Source organism: Aphelocoma coerulescens, chromosome 3 (genome assembly GCF_041296385.1).
Source record: "Aphelocoma coerulescens isolate FSJ_1873_10779 chromosome 3, UR_Acoe_1.0, whole genome shotgun sequence".
NCBI classification, from domain to species: domain Eukaryota; kingdom Metazoa; phylum Chordata; class Aves; order Passeriformes; family Corvidae; genus Aphelocoma; species Aphelocoma coerulescens.
In genome coordinates this window covers 57,909,922-57,924,608 of record NC_091016.1, presented here as the reverse complement: position 1 = coordinate 57,924,608, position 14,687 = coordinate 57,909,922, and the positions used below count along the sequence as shown (strand labels likewise).

At 35.2% G+C, this 14,687-nt stretch overlaps 1 protein-coding gene across 8 annotated transcripts in view; it reads left to right on the top strand.

Moving 5' to 3' along the window:
* Positions 1-14,687, top strand: part of STXBP5 (syntaxin binding protein 5) — a 108,290-nt gene that overhangs the window by 47,205 nt on the left and 46,398 nt on the right. For all 8 annotated transcript variants that reach the window (XM_069010423.1, XM_069010422.1, XM_069010429.1 and 5 more), the window contains 3 exons: positions 506-589; positions 9,439-9,562; positions 10,622-10,700. In XM_069010423.1, the coding sequence (XP_068866524.1) occupies positions 506-589; positions 9,439-9,562; positions 10,622-10,700 (287 nt within the window). The remainder of the gene's footprint in view (positions 1-505; positions 590-9,438; positions 9,563-10,621; positions 10,701-14,687) is intronic.

Below are 14,687 nucleotides of genomic sequence, written 5' to 3'. Positions count from 1 at the left end.
ATCTCAATTGTGATTGACATCTGGAGAAAGCTCATAGTACGTAATTTCTTTATAAAAAAATGAGCTCTTACTGAGAACTTCAGGGGGAATATTCTATTCTTCCAGCAAATTTAAGAAGAATTAATTCCAGTGAGGATAATGCCCAATAAAGTTTTCTTTTTCAACATCCCTCATTTTCACTCAGGATGGAATATACATAGGTTTAATGTTGGTCTTTCTGGAACTCAGAACAATTTCCAAGGAATCTTCAGAAGGATGCTTTCATTTTTTTCTGATTTTGCATGAATATCCATTATATTTTCTGGAACATAAGGAGAATAAGTACAAAGTAAACTTTTCTAACACTGAGGCCTTCACCTCTTTAATTTTTGTTTTTTATAACTACTTGCAGTTACTACATATAGTATTATGCTGCATATCTTTTGGGACAAGAACTTCAGGCATTGCAAATGATACCATTTTGCTTTTCCTTATAAAGAATTAATGCATCTTCTTATTAATACAGCTTCTGATTGGCTTTGAATCTGGAACGGTGGTATTATGGGACCTGAAGTCAAAGAAGGCAGATTACAGATATACACATGATGAGGTAATATTTTTCATCTGCATTGCTTACTCTGAGGATATAATTCACTACTCTAATAGTGATTTTTATTATTTTTTAATCTCCTGCTTCTGTGACCAGTGGATCAATAAGTTGGTCTCTTTGAAATTGCAAGTACTGGAAATTGTCCAAAAAGAGCAGTAGGGCTTGGATAATAAACTTCAGACCAAATACCTTTACTGAGTTTAAGTTTGTGAAGTAATGAATGGTGGCATGGATTGGATTTCTTTACTAAGCTTTTAGATCTTTGTTAAGGACTTACATTGAAACAAGATGGTTTAGCAATTTCTGTAATTTGGAATCTCTCACATATTCTGAGAACTGTGAGAGGAAAGGGCAGGGAAGAAACCACTAAATACAGTCTCACTACCACATTTCTGTAAACACCTTTTCTCTGTGGAATAAGATCGAGATAAATTCTTTGGAATAAGACTGGGGGAGGTTTAAAAAAACAATAGCATTAAGTGGCATTCATTTCTTTAAAACTTGATTCTCGAGAGAAAAGACTTTTTGAAAGACTGAGATTTAAGAAAAATCATTTGGCATAATATGCAAGTTGATGTATTTCATTTAAAATAAGATAAAATTGGTCTTGATTACATGTTGTTGATTGTAAAGTGACTTTGTCATTGTTTGGTACCAGCTTTAGGGTTTTTTGGGGGGGGGGAGGGGTGCGTGGTTGTTGGGTTTTTTTGGTGGCAGCTCTGCCTCAGTACTTGTACTTGTGTGTATACTACCAATCAAGAGTTTGTTTGGTGGGGGATTTTCTGAAGTAGTCTAAGCCTTAGATCATCAGAAATGTCCATATAACTCCCAAAGTATGTTATCCAAAGAACAATTTTTTCTCATTTCCATTTTCATTGCATGAACCTAATTAATTCCCTCTCTAATTTTTTTCATAAATTTATTTGTGTCTTCCTCATGTTTTTCTTCCTATACCTCTTACTCATCGTATTCTTCTCTTAACTTTTTTAACCATTCTATTTTATCTTTGTTTTATAAAATAGAAGCACAGAAGCATAGTATGTATGAAGATGTGGGCACACTGGATTTATCATGTGGAATAATTATCTTTGGACTTGTTTTCTTTTTCCCATGATCTTGATACTGGATTAGCCTTTTGATGCTCCAAGCATAAAGCAGATGCTTCCTTGGAAAAACCCACTATAAAACTAGAGACTCATTCTTCAGGTGTTACTTGTCAGGTCAGAGTCCTGACATTTAGGCATCATTTTACATTGACATAGTTGGACAGTAAAAATTTAAGTCTTTCTGCAGTTTTTCACTGAAATCATGATTTTTACTTTGAATGTAGTTTGGTACTGTCAGTAGACTCTACCATCTTAATGGTGTTGTTCTAGTTTTCCAAGTTGCTTATGGGCAAACTGAGCAGTATAGATCCCTGAGGGTCTCTACCTTAGCTTCATCCATGAACTTATCAATTGGTGCCATCCTGTCTTTATTCCACATTGTGTTACTTCATTAACCAGTTATTTATTTGTTCAAAAGTATCTAGTCTGTTTAGTTTTAGCTTCCTTTGAGATATGCTGTTGAAGGACTTTGAAAATTGTGTAGACAGCTTAAGTGGCATTTCCATGAGCCACATGCCTGGTACCATTCTTGGAGGTTTGTTGACTACTTCTCTCTGGGATGTTATACTCATCCATATGTCAGTTAACTATGTTCTTTATTAAAATTTTATTGCAGTTTCTAGAAACTTAGCTAAGGTAGACGCTGTGCTGCTTATTCTGTTTTGGTTTCTTTTTTTGTTTGTTTGTTTGTTTTGGTGGTCCATTTATTTAAAAATTGACTAAATATCTGTCTCAATACTTTTTGGAACCAATTCTGACTTGAGAGGCTGCAGAGATCAGTGAATAGTTCAGATGTTATATCTTTGATTTTTTTTTAGGATTTAGAAGTGAATGCATCTAGGCATTCAGTTTGGGTTTTTTGATTGCAGAAGAGGTAATGAAATACCTCAGGTCAGACCCTTGGCAAAGAAATGTGCTTATCATAACTTGGGAATGGTTAGGAAGGAAAGAGAAAAAAAATTATGATGTGGTAATGTTGTGGTTTCCTTGCTCATGAGGGTGTGCACACAGAAGACTCAGAGAGGAACAGGGGAGCAGTGCCTTATCTCAGGAGATCTCCTCTGTCTCTGGTTATTGTGATGCAGAGCAAATAAAGTTCTTTGCCATTTTGTTTCCTGCTGACTGCATAAATTTGGATATTTCTGTGCACAGAATCTTTCTAGCTAGTTTCTTGTTGACTTCCTGGTTTCCTGGCATTGTCAGAGAGCTTTTTATGCACTGACTGTAAGGCCTGTATTCCATCATGAACATGTGTGCCAACCTACCCTTAAGGGACAGGAAGCATCTAATGTCACAACATGCTTCACCTCTTCCCTCACGGAGGGTAATGCATGTGGCATTCTGCCTGGTAGCAGGAGCAGGATTTCAAGCCTCAGGATTTATACCATTGGTCCTCCGCTTGTTCTTGATGAGAGCTCTTCTGAGTGTGGAGTTGACAACCAGTAAGAAGAGAGCTACTTAGTCCAATCTTGTCACACTTGCCATCTTAGGGGGTGGCTAGGCTTCCTCAGGCATCATGAGCAGGGTGGCCAGGACGCTGATACCATAAAGAATGTTTACTAGAAACTTTGCCATTGGATTGGTTTCCTCCTCTCTCATCACTTTGTAGCTGATCTTCTTAAAGCATGTAACTTGAAGGTCTGTGCAATCTATCACCATCATTTGATGCAACTTTTTAACTCAAAACTTCGGATCTGTGCAGGGATCCAAATGTCATCCTTTGTTCCTTAGCAGAGGAAGATCATAATGAGGGTTAAAATCCCTGTGTGTCCAGAGGTTTGTAGAAAGGTACCTGTATTTCCTGAGGGAAGACACTGGATCCAGTTATATGGTTTTGTAGCTTCTTGCTTGGTTTCATTTCAAATGGCCTGACCTTTAGGAGGCTTTCTTGAAGCAAATTCCCATGTTGTGGTAGGGCAGTCTCATTTGTTGCCTGAAAGCCAGGTTAATGGAACACTGTCCACACTTTCTTCCTGTCTGAACATGTGTGCCTTCCCAGCATCCTGGTCTAATAGCTGCAGCACTAGGACACTCATTCCAAGGACAGGAGCAGGTACACAACATTAACCATGGCTGGGGGCGCAGCTCTAGGTCGTGATTAGGGTTACTGCTGATTGCTGGCATATTCTTCCCTCCATAACATTCTAGTTAGAGGAAAATTCAGAGAATTTAGTTCTAATTTATACTTGATCTTTCTATATTATGAATTAAATCCTGAACTTAAAGTAGTGTATATTTTTATTATAACAGTAATATTTTGAATATTTAGAATTAGTTAGAATAATGCACAAATGTAACATTCTTTTTCAGAGAATTTGGAGGAAATTATTTGTACATAGTGGAACTGCAGCTGTGAATTAACTTTTGTTTAGAATATTTCTTTAAAACCCTTTACTCAAAACATCCTTTTTGTCTTAGGCAGGCTCAATGAAAAAGTAAGACTAAATTCCTTTTGCACCATTCTTAAGCCTTTTATATGCAGACACTGGGGATTTAAGGAAAGTAAGCTGTGCATTTGTTATGTGAAATACAGTTTATATTGTGGTCATTTCCCAACTCATATGTTCATGAAAGAAATGAAACAAATTTCTCAACTATTAGTTTTTTCCTAAAAAAAAAAACCAACCAAATTCCTCAACTGTAACTTCTGAAAACTAAAGCTTGTTTTATAATCAAGTCTCTTCTTCAAGTAATATTTTGTTTGTTCTGATGTCAAGTAAGCTTTGACAGCATTAACTATAATGCATTATAGATCACTATTTTTAGACTCAGTGTTCTGGTACATGGTTGACTGTAAGAGATTATTTTAGAGCATTAAAAACATGTCAAAGTAGCTTGTGGAATTAGGAGGACAGGGGAAAGAGAAACAACCCTGGTATGTAACTCGCCAGAAACCAAAGTGTGTCAGCATATTTCATTTCATTGAAACAATTTTCATGATGTATTGTCATTTAAGTCTCAGTAGCTACATTTTTTTTTGTTTTCTTTCTTTTGCAGCATTTTTTCCCCTTCCGTAGGTTGTTGACAAGAGAGTTAGCATAGGTACTTGCAAATTTTAAAATACTTTCTTTTTATATTTTGGTGAACCTGTAGAAAAGGAGTCAGTGTCATCATCCATTCATGTTTAAGTGAAATGCTGCCCATGTCCATGGAAACTAAGGGACTGTCATAATAAGACTGTGAAATCTGGATAGGATGTGGTAAATAACCAGTCTGGTTTGCAGAATAACTAATCATGGACTTTGCCAGTCATGCACAGTATATTTCAAGCTCAATTAATGTCACAAGAGAGTAAAGGATCTTTGAAAATCCAAAGAATTGTGAAAGGACTTATCAATGTCTCTGGTGCATTCCATGTTTGCAGTGGTCTAAATTTGGTGTTAGAAAACTGGATTAGAAAAATTCTCTTGAAAACAGGGTGGAGTGCTTAAATGAATAACTTTTGTATTTTCATTATGTGAAATTCTCCATGTACTGTTCTGGTTTTGGCTGGAATAGGTTTAATTTTCTTTCTAGTAGCTGGCACAGTGCTGTGTGTTTAGATTCACTATGAGTAACTTTGATAACACACTGATATTTTAGTTGAGCTGAGTAGTTCTTTTTATTCGGTTATTAAACTGTTCTTAACTCATGAGCTATACATTTTTTTCTGATTCTCCCCCACATCCTGGTGGTGAGTGAGCAGCTGTGTGGTGCCTGGCTGCTGGCTGGGGTTAAACCATGACAGATGAGAAGAGTGGTCTCAAACTGTTCCAAATATCATATGCATGTAATCAGCTGTAGGGCTAAAATGAGCCTGTAGGAATTTAAAAGAATGGGATTTTTTGTATCAGTATTTAATAAATTGAAAGAGCTAAATTCTCTTGGTGGAAAAATACCATCAAAACTTGAGTCTTTATTGGTGAACTTGTCTCTTAAATTGTAAGGCTGCAATTAAATTATTAATTTTTCTACCTCTTAAAGGAACCAAGAACTAATAGTAATTTCTAGGGATATTGACAACTTACAGCAGCAGTAAAAATAAATTTCATACAATATTTTTAAATATGCATTAATATCTTGAAAATCTAGTGATCTACTTAAGATATTTCTGTAGGAGACTTGCATATAAATGCTTTTAATTTTGGTCCTCAGACTTTTTTGTTTATTTGTGATTACATTTTACAGTCCTATGTAAGTCTCCCTCAGTTAACTGCTGGAGTTGCTGCAAGAATGTTTCCTTCTTAAAATAAGGTATATTCACCTTTTTTGCAGGCAGCACAGCAGTAATTTTTCCACATGGGATAACCTTCTGGGAACAGATGGTGAATTGATTTTGCATTTGTGTACAGCCTGTCTCCACATAAAATTCAGGGATAGTTTTACAGTTTCTGATAAAGTTTTGGCATATGTGCCAGAACAGAACTATTGTGCTGTTATTCAAAAAAGTAAGATTCAATTCCTCACCCCCCCCAGAAAATACATAACTATCTCAAAGTTTTGAAACAAACTTCCTTAGAATCCAGAACAGGTACCTTAAATTTGAATTAAAGTGAAGGGGGTAGTAAGAATACTTCTAATAAGAAATCTTTAGTTGTAATTAATTGAATATAAAGATTTATCTAGACAAAGTTGGTTGCTTTCTTATTAGTTCTCTCTGTGTAAGTTCCTGTAAAGTTTCCCTGTATTTGGTTTGTGTTTGTAAATGGAAGGACTCAGAATGGTAGTGAGGTCAGGACTTGGTTTACCTGTGCAGACAACTCTATTTAAGGATACAAATGCCCTGTGCCTTAAATATAGCAACAGTCCTCTGTGATACTTAGGTATGATTTTGTTATAAGGGGTTACTTTCTGGTCCCATATGACAAATATTTGAGAGACAGTTAAATCTGCACCAGCTGATATAAGCATTCTGCTGTATTATGGTACCAAAAAGAAAACAGGAAGTTTTAATCATGGTGAGAATTAAGATTAAAACTGAGAGTTTTATTCTGCATCAGTAAGTTTTGTGTAAAATATTGGAATAAAAATATATTACTCCTAGGGGTTCTTTAGTGTCTTAGAAGATTTGCACAGATTTGCAGTCTTAGTGGATTCTGCTTGATTTTTCTCTTTTATGCTGTCTTCAAATTCCAGCACTAATATTAACCCTGGAAAAAATGTCAACATTTTTTGCTGTTGTGTATTGAGAGGATTTTTCAGATATCAGGTTTTTTTTGGTGACTGAGACTGTTTCTAGTCAACAACTAGTGCTATCAGCTAACTAGTACTACTTAAGGTTATTGTACTTTTTCCATTATAATTGTCTTGTCACTAGGTCAGCTTGTTGTGTACCTCGAGATAGTGCTGGAGCTACTTACAGAGTTGGTTTTATTTTTTAGGCTCACAAGAATTTCTGAATAGTGTGATAGCAAAGGATGAAAGTTTACCATACCCAGCTCACGGGTTTGCTGGATTATTTAAAAAAACATAAATCATGTATTTTAGTTACATTTTAAGAAATAATTAGCTGCACTACTAAATATAACAAGACACTCTAAAGAGGCTAAAAATAGACAGTAAATAGCCATAAAGCCAAAAAGCTTATTGTTCTCTTTCAGAGTTTTTTTTTCATCCCTCCATGTTCCCTCCAGAAAGTGAGAGCAGTCATCCTTCTCCTTTGTGCTCAGATCTTTTTAAGGGTTAGTGCTGTTTCAACAGTAATAGGTTGTTGCATTTCCCTCCTCTTGACATTTTTTTTAAGAAAAGGAAGTGGTCATTTCTCATATTTATTCTTCCTTCCTTCTATAAAACTTGCTTTCTTACTGGTTCTTAAGGCCTATTGCTACGTAAATGTGGATCAAACTGTTCTATTTACACTATTGGCTGCCTACTGTTGTCAGGGTTAGACTTCTTATGGGGGATTATATAAAATGTACTGATTATATTGTATTGCTAAGCATGCTGTAGACATTTATTTTCTTAGTGACAAGAGCTTATTAAAATGCAACTTTCTCTTTACTAATAGAGTCTGCACTCTGACTTGTTGATCCCTTGCTTTATTTGGTATAATGTTGGTATATAAAAACAAATTTTTCAGTATTTATGCAAGATTTCTTTTACAATACCATTTGCTACTAAATAGAAATTTATTTGACAGAATGAACAAGACTATTTCACTTGGACACATGTGAGGCATGTAGGTTTCTGGGCTACATGTGTAGATGTGATATTGGTACACAGAATCTAACAAATTCTGTAGTGATTCCACAATACATAGGGAACAATATTAAATTTAAATGCCAAAATTAATCTGTAGTTTACATACATCCAGTCTTCTATTAATTTAAATTGGAGAAATTATTATCAGAGACTCTAGGCTGATGTAGTATAGCCATTTTCATCTGTTGTTTAAGCTCTGGATTCTCCCAATCAGTTTGCTGGAACTTGTCTTGTCTCTTTGTATAACTTCATGAAATGTGAAAACCTGATCTGTGTATAGTCAGTTTGAGCAAAGCTTGCTTGGATCTGTCTTGAGATGTGCTCTTCACCCAGGGATTACTGCTTAAGCTTTCAGTGCTGGTTACAATTCTCTACTGCTCACACCACCAGGTTTCCTCACAGAGGAAATCCCTAGGTCCCTGAACAGCTGGAGTGAGTGTAAGCCCTGCTTACAGACAGAATCACTGCTGAGGGTATCCACTCAAAAGATGATATTGTGAAGCCCATTAGCTTTCACTTATACAGCACCTGCTTTTCTAGTTTACCCAGTGTAATGTCTTTATCACAAAATCTACCTTTTCAGTAATACCGAAGTTCCATGTTTCTTGCAGTTAATAGTTCCTTTTGCACATTCTGGGTAGTAGAGAAGTACTTTGAGGTTTCATTGTTTACTGATATTTTCATGCTATAACTAAAATGCCCTTGAATATCACCTAATGGTTTCGTAATGTCTCCCAAGTACTAACAGAGATGCTGGAAACAGAAATGGCACCAATCTTTTCCTGCTAGTTCATATTTTTGCCTTATTTTTATTCTTTGCAACATGTACTTTCCTCTTGCCTTAAGGCAGCAACTAGATTTTATTTATTTAGCTGTTTTCTGCAGATTTCATGTTGCATGTTGTAATTGTTCCATTCCTAATTTTGAGAGTATAGAGATGATTTTGTATTTATGGAAAGATTTACAGGTAGATTCCTACGCTTTCCTGAACTTCTAAGCTGCCATTGCAATATTAGAGCATCCAGGCCAATACTTTGCTTTCATCATCATGATTTCAAAAAAGGCTTGTTACTTCAATTCTTGTTTTATGGAAGTTTTGAGCCAATGCTTGCCTCTTGTGCACGTTCACATAGACATCTCAAAACGGTATGCAATACTTGAACTTTTAATAATCTCATCCCATGGTTTTTTGTATGGACAGTATGTTTTTTCCCAATAGTGAAATGTTTTGGTTAGAAAAGCTTAAATAAGTGCTTCCAGTTATTCTCTTCATGCTACCTTTCATGGAAAAACACATCAATACTATGCTGAAGAGGATGGATTTCCCCCCTTCCCCCTAAACATGTCATTACAGTGAAGTATTTTTGATGGATAAAGTGTATCTGGAAGTTCTACTTACATACAGAAAACTTGCCATGGGTAAATTAGGACATAATAAGGTAGGTATTATTGAATTAGTAACTTCTCTTATTGGCTTTTGCTGTTTAATGTCATTGAGGAAGGTGTAAGAATAAAATGATAATAAGATACATGACTTAGGCAATTCTGCTTTTTCTTGCATAGGCTATCCACTCCGTGGCTTGGCATCATGAAGGAAAACAATTCATTTGTAGTCACTCAGATGGTACCTTGACCATATGGAATGTAAAATCTCCTACCAAACCATTCCAGACAATCACTCCACATGGTAAGATGAAAATGGATACTCACTGCACTTGACAGCTCTTAAAACGTAGAGTACTTGTTTTTAGTGGAAATGTGGTATGCAAAAAAAACAAGTATTAAAAGTGCACTTTCAATGCAGTAAAAACTTTGTCATACCAGTTTCTCGTGGATTTCACTTGAAAAAGAAAAATCTTTATGAAGTAAGAAGCCAAATTAGCGCAGCTTTCTCTAAATCTGTAAACTTTAAGCTTGCCTTTCACACAATGGCGCTGATCTCAAAGTTAACTAATGCATATATTGTAGGGCTTGCTTTTTGCTTGACATTACAGTCCTCTGTATTGTTTAAAATGCATATAAGCAAGCACTTGTTTATGTATAAATGTGTAGGTTACCACATAAATTCTCGGAAAGGTTTGTAACAGAGGAAGACAAGCGTCTGGTAAGATGTTCCCACTTCTGAGAGGTCTTGCATTAATGTTAATCTAGGAAATTAACATTACATGTTGTTCTTCTGTGAAATATGCTGCTGCTCTTCGAATGAGTTCTGCACAAATGCCAGGCTTACGTGGTGGTGCTCATGTCTCTATGTCATGTCTTAGCAACTTATTTACTTTAGATTCTTAAGTGAGGATGTATCAGTGAGGATAATTGAACAGTTGAGGGAGAGCGGGCTTTTCATGCTCAATTGAAATCTTAGCCCTGAAGGATAATAGTCAGGATAAACCTCACTTTATTTGTAAGCTGACCAATTTTAATTGCAAAAGGGTAGACACAACATAAATTTTAAATCTCCTAGTGCTGCTTAAAACAGCACTTTAGGGGAGGATTATATGTTTGAAAACAAGTATTCTACAGCAGTCGGGTTTAGAGTTGTTTTTTTCCTAAACATTTGAAGCTGGTGTGTTGAGAACTTTAAGAAATTTTTAATTATATTATTCCAAGGCATACTCTATAACTGTCAATGTTGTTGAATATATGTTTGCATGAATGTTGTACTTCTCAAGGTGCACACAGTGAATTTCATTACTTGCCATAATGTTACGGAACTGCAAGATTAACACAGGAAAATCATTTACTTTAGGAAAGCAGCTGAAGGATGGAAAGAAGCCAGAACCCTGCAAACCTATCCTTAAGGTGGAATATAAAACAACTAGAGCTGGGTAAGGCTTGTTTTGGATGCAACATGAACTTATGTAATAGTGCAACACTCTGGGAAGAGACTTTGTTTCCCAGTTGTTGGGATGCATATTGTGATGGTACAGCTTTGTTTTCGTTTTGATAAATCAGAGGTTGATGAATAAACTACAAAAACTTGTATGAATGAATTACTGTATACAAACCAAAGATGCTGCTAATGCATTATCTACATGCTTCTTTCATGCTACTAAAAGTTGTGTGCATTTTTGCTCAGTTTTTTGAGAGTTCTAAAGAAAAAAAAGGCTGATAAAGCATAGAAGACACCAAAACACAGACGTGATAAATTGAACTTTGACAAATAGTAGCCCAAATCGAATATTCTAAATTTTGAATACGTTCCTCCCCCCTAAAATGTTATTAACAGAAGTTTTTCTAGTAGAGCACAGTCATTTATGCAGTGAAATGTGCCTAATTATGCACATTGAGAATGTAACAAAGCAGTAATTGCAACAAGAGGCTCAGATGGAATTACAGTATCTAGAGTAGCATGTTTTGTTACCAAGACTGCAATTAGGACTGATGGATTTCGTGAACTGTGTGGAATTTCTTTTATTTGTGGTTCTAAAGTGATTTAAAGTGTTTGAGTAAAAAGTGCAATATAAAGATAAAATATTCATGGAAATCTGTTCAGCTATTTGCAAAAGCTGATTTTTTTTCTTTTCTTTTTTTTTTTTTTTTTTTAATTTTTTGTTTTGTTTGTTTTCTTTTATATTTGGGGGATTTGTGTACCATTTTCATTTGCTTTCAAGGCGTTCAAATCTGTAGAAGATGGTTACTTAAATGATGCAATATAGTATGTGTTGGTATACTCATAATATCACTGGTTTTAGGTATTTTTATTTTTTTGATAAAAGTGAGGTAAGTAGAAACTTAAAACTGTGGCTAGTTCCCAGTTTTATAAAAATCTATCATCATCTGAAAAGCCATGTTTTACTTGCAGAAGTGTACATCTGTCTGCATAATCCTTTCTCTGAAAGGATTACTGAAATATCAAAAGCTGATCTAAAGAGAGATAATAAAAAAATCTCAGCTTCAGCAAGTTACAATTTCTGCAATCAAAAGCCTTCATTTATGAATAGTCATTCTGAAGGAGAAGATTAGTTTGGAGCTTGTTCTGTGACATTATAGTACTACAATGTGAAAACTAGTTGATTTTTCACACAGTTTAAAGAGGAGCTTCTTTTAGTATAATTTCTAAGAATTCTTGGGGGTTTGGGAAGGCTACTTTTTTCCTAGTGTTGGGCTTTTTTGTTTTTTCTGTTGCACCTCTCATTTTCTGGTGTTTATCCAAACTGAGTATTTTGATACATTTCAATTTACTGCTCTCTTTAATGTTTTCTATCTTCAGTGCACCATTAAATCTACAATTATTGATAACTCTTCCTGAATCTTGAAATTAAGAGAGGTGAAAAAACTCCACAACAAATAAAGCCCCACCAGTCTGCACTGTGGTGGTGAAGCAGTGCACTGGAAATCTCCATTCATTTACTGCCATGGGTACTTCAGTTTACACTTCAATTTTCAGTTTCATTTGTAATCTTATAAGAATTTCAAGGCAAGACAGAACTATGTTTAAATACCTAAAATGTTGATAGATTTTTCTGTTTACCATTTGGAATTGGCTAAGTAAGAGCAAGATAAGATTTTTAACTTTTATCTAAAGTGCTGCCATTTCTTATTCATGGTTTAATTTCTATAGCACAGAGAGAAATTTCTGGACAGGACAAAATTTTTCAGGCTACTGAAACAATGTAAGAAATAAACTTTTTTCTATAGCAGTTCACTATAGCTGTTCTTCAAAAACAGATTTTAAAAAATCTAGAGGAAAATAAAACAAAGCAAAAAAGCTGAAATTGGAGAGATAATATTTAATGCATATTTAAGTTATATTTCAAGTCTTTATTATGAAAAAATGTTCACTATTACCATACTTTATTTTGAATGTCTCTCTATCACCCCTTTTTTTGTTTCTCCCTTATCTATGTAGCGTGCACAAAGATCTAGGTTTGTTTCAGTATCTCCTCCAGTGGAAAACATTTCATTCATATGATCTTAGCTGGTTTTTTCACTGCTTCTAATTCTAATAACCTGTTTTTGGAGAAAAGGGGTTCAGAACCACCCAAAAGGAAGGAACATAACTGATGGCAACCTATATTAAGGGCCACAGACACTATTCTTTTTACTGTTAAAGCTCTTATTAATTCCTTCTCACCTTTTTTTTTCTGCATTTTGTTTTCCATATTCTAAAACTGGGGTCAGGAAACAGGAGGACATGAGGCCTTTTCTGGGTTTTATGGGCTAGCTATTTATTTTCTAACTTTGTGAGGGTTTCTATTGTTTGTTGGTTTGGTTTTTAAGTCTACTGCAAATAGTGCAAAAAGTGAAGTATCCAGAGCCCAAGTAATTTGCCCTATAACAAGGGTATGTCTGTAGCTTTATTTCTGGGAGAATATATATGGAAATGTTACTATTGATTAATAAGGGGTGAAAAAGGTATATTCTTGTTATATTCCTTGTGCAAACTGGCATGATTTTGCAATCCCAGAGCATAATGTCATTGTACTGCAGCCATTTTTTCATCTAAAACACTCCATCTTTTTGTGAAGCACTGCATTTCAAAGGTAGCTTACTTTTTGAGCTTTCTGAAATAGTTCCCATGTTGCCTATTTTGCATACTTTTTCTACCTAAAGTGAATCCAGAAAAGCTCTTGAGCTTCCTAATGCCACTCCCTCCCCCTCCAGATTCTGTCCTTCCTGACGCCACTTTCCACCCCTGCAGGTTGAGTACCTTACAGTTTTTACTCTGGTCGATATTAGGATTATGGTAACATTGCTCTTGTCTAATAGAAATTAGAGCTCAAAAGTCTCCATGTAAAACATAATCCAGAAGGGTTTTGTCTTGGTAGCTGATGCAGGCGTCATTGACTGACTGAGCAGTGCCTCTTAGCAAGATGGTTGTGTGTGATTGGGACCCAGAGGTAACATTAGTCACAGTGTCTCCCACTAAGTAAAAGTTTTTGATCTGTTCATTTAGTTTGAATAGTACTATTTTCTTGTGTGAGCTTGTTGGTTTAAAACCACACTTCTCAAAATGAATTTGTAGTTTTATCTTCGCTACTACTTCAGGACTTCCAGAATTAAGGTAAACTACTTCTTGACGTCTTTTCCATCTTTATACTAGGATTAACTTCTCAACAGATTTATTCATGGTTTGAAAAATAAGCCAGATGGTACCAATGACCTGATTTCTGTATATACCATTCTCTCACACATCTGGATTGCCAGAAGCAGGCTCACATTTGACAGTTTACTTCTAAAATTGACCAGAAGCATCCTCCTGGATTGTGAGCCACTCAACTCTCAATTGTATTATGTTTTCATATGTTGCAAGACCTAATCCTGTGTTTTCTGAATATTTTTTCAATGACCCTTTGCCCCCTTTTATAGTGAATTTCCCATAGTATTGTCCAAGTGATTTTACATATTTAACTGATGAGGAAATTCATGTAAGGGGCTTACTTGCAAACCTGCTGAAGCAGAACTGTTTCGAAGAATCTCTGTATGAGCAGATGCTGAAAATGCTACATAGCAATTCTCCAAGATCTGAACCCTGGTTTTTTTAAATGTCTTCCATTGTTTCAGGTAGGTAAAAATGTAATTCCCGAAGTTGAATCAGTCTTATCTATTATGTAAAGTATAAATCCTTTAAATTACATATTTCTAATAACGTTGATGTCCACATTAATATGTATCACAGTGGAAGGACAACACTTCAATTAGAAAATGCACAGCTTGTGTTCATGGTAAATTCATGGTTTCATGAAAATATGAAAAATTCGTACACAAACTTGTAGTGGTCTTTCTGTCAGACTCAAGTCAGCTTTAATCTTTGATTCATTTGTGGAAAATCTGTGTGACAGATCAGTGTGATCTATTCTTAGCTCTTCCAT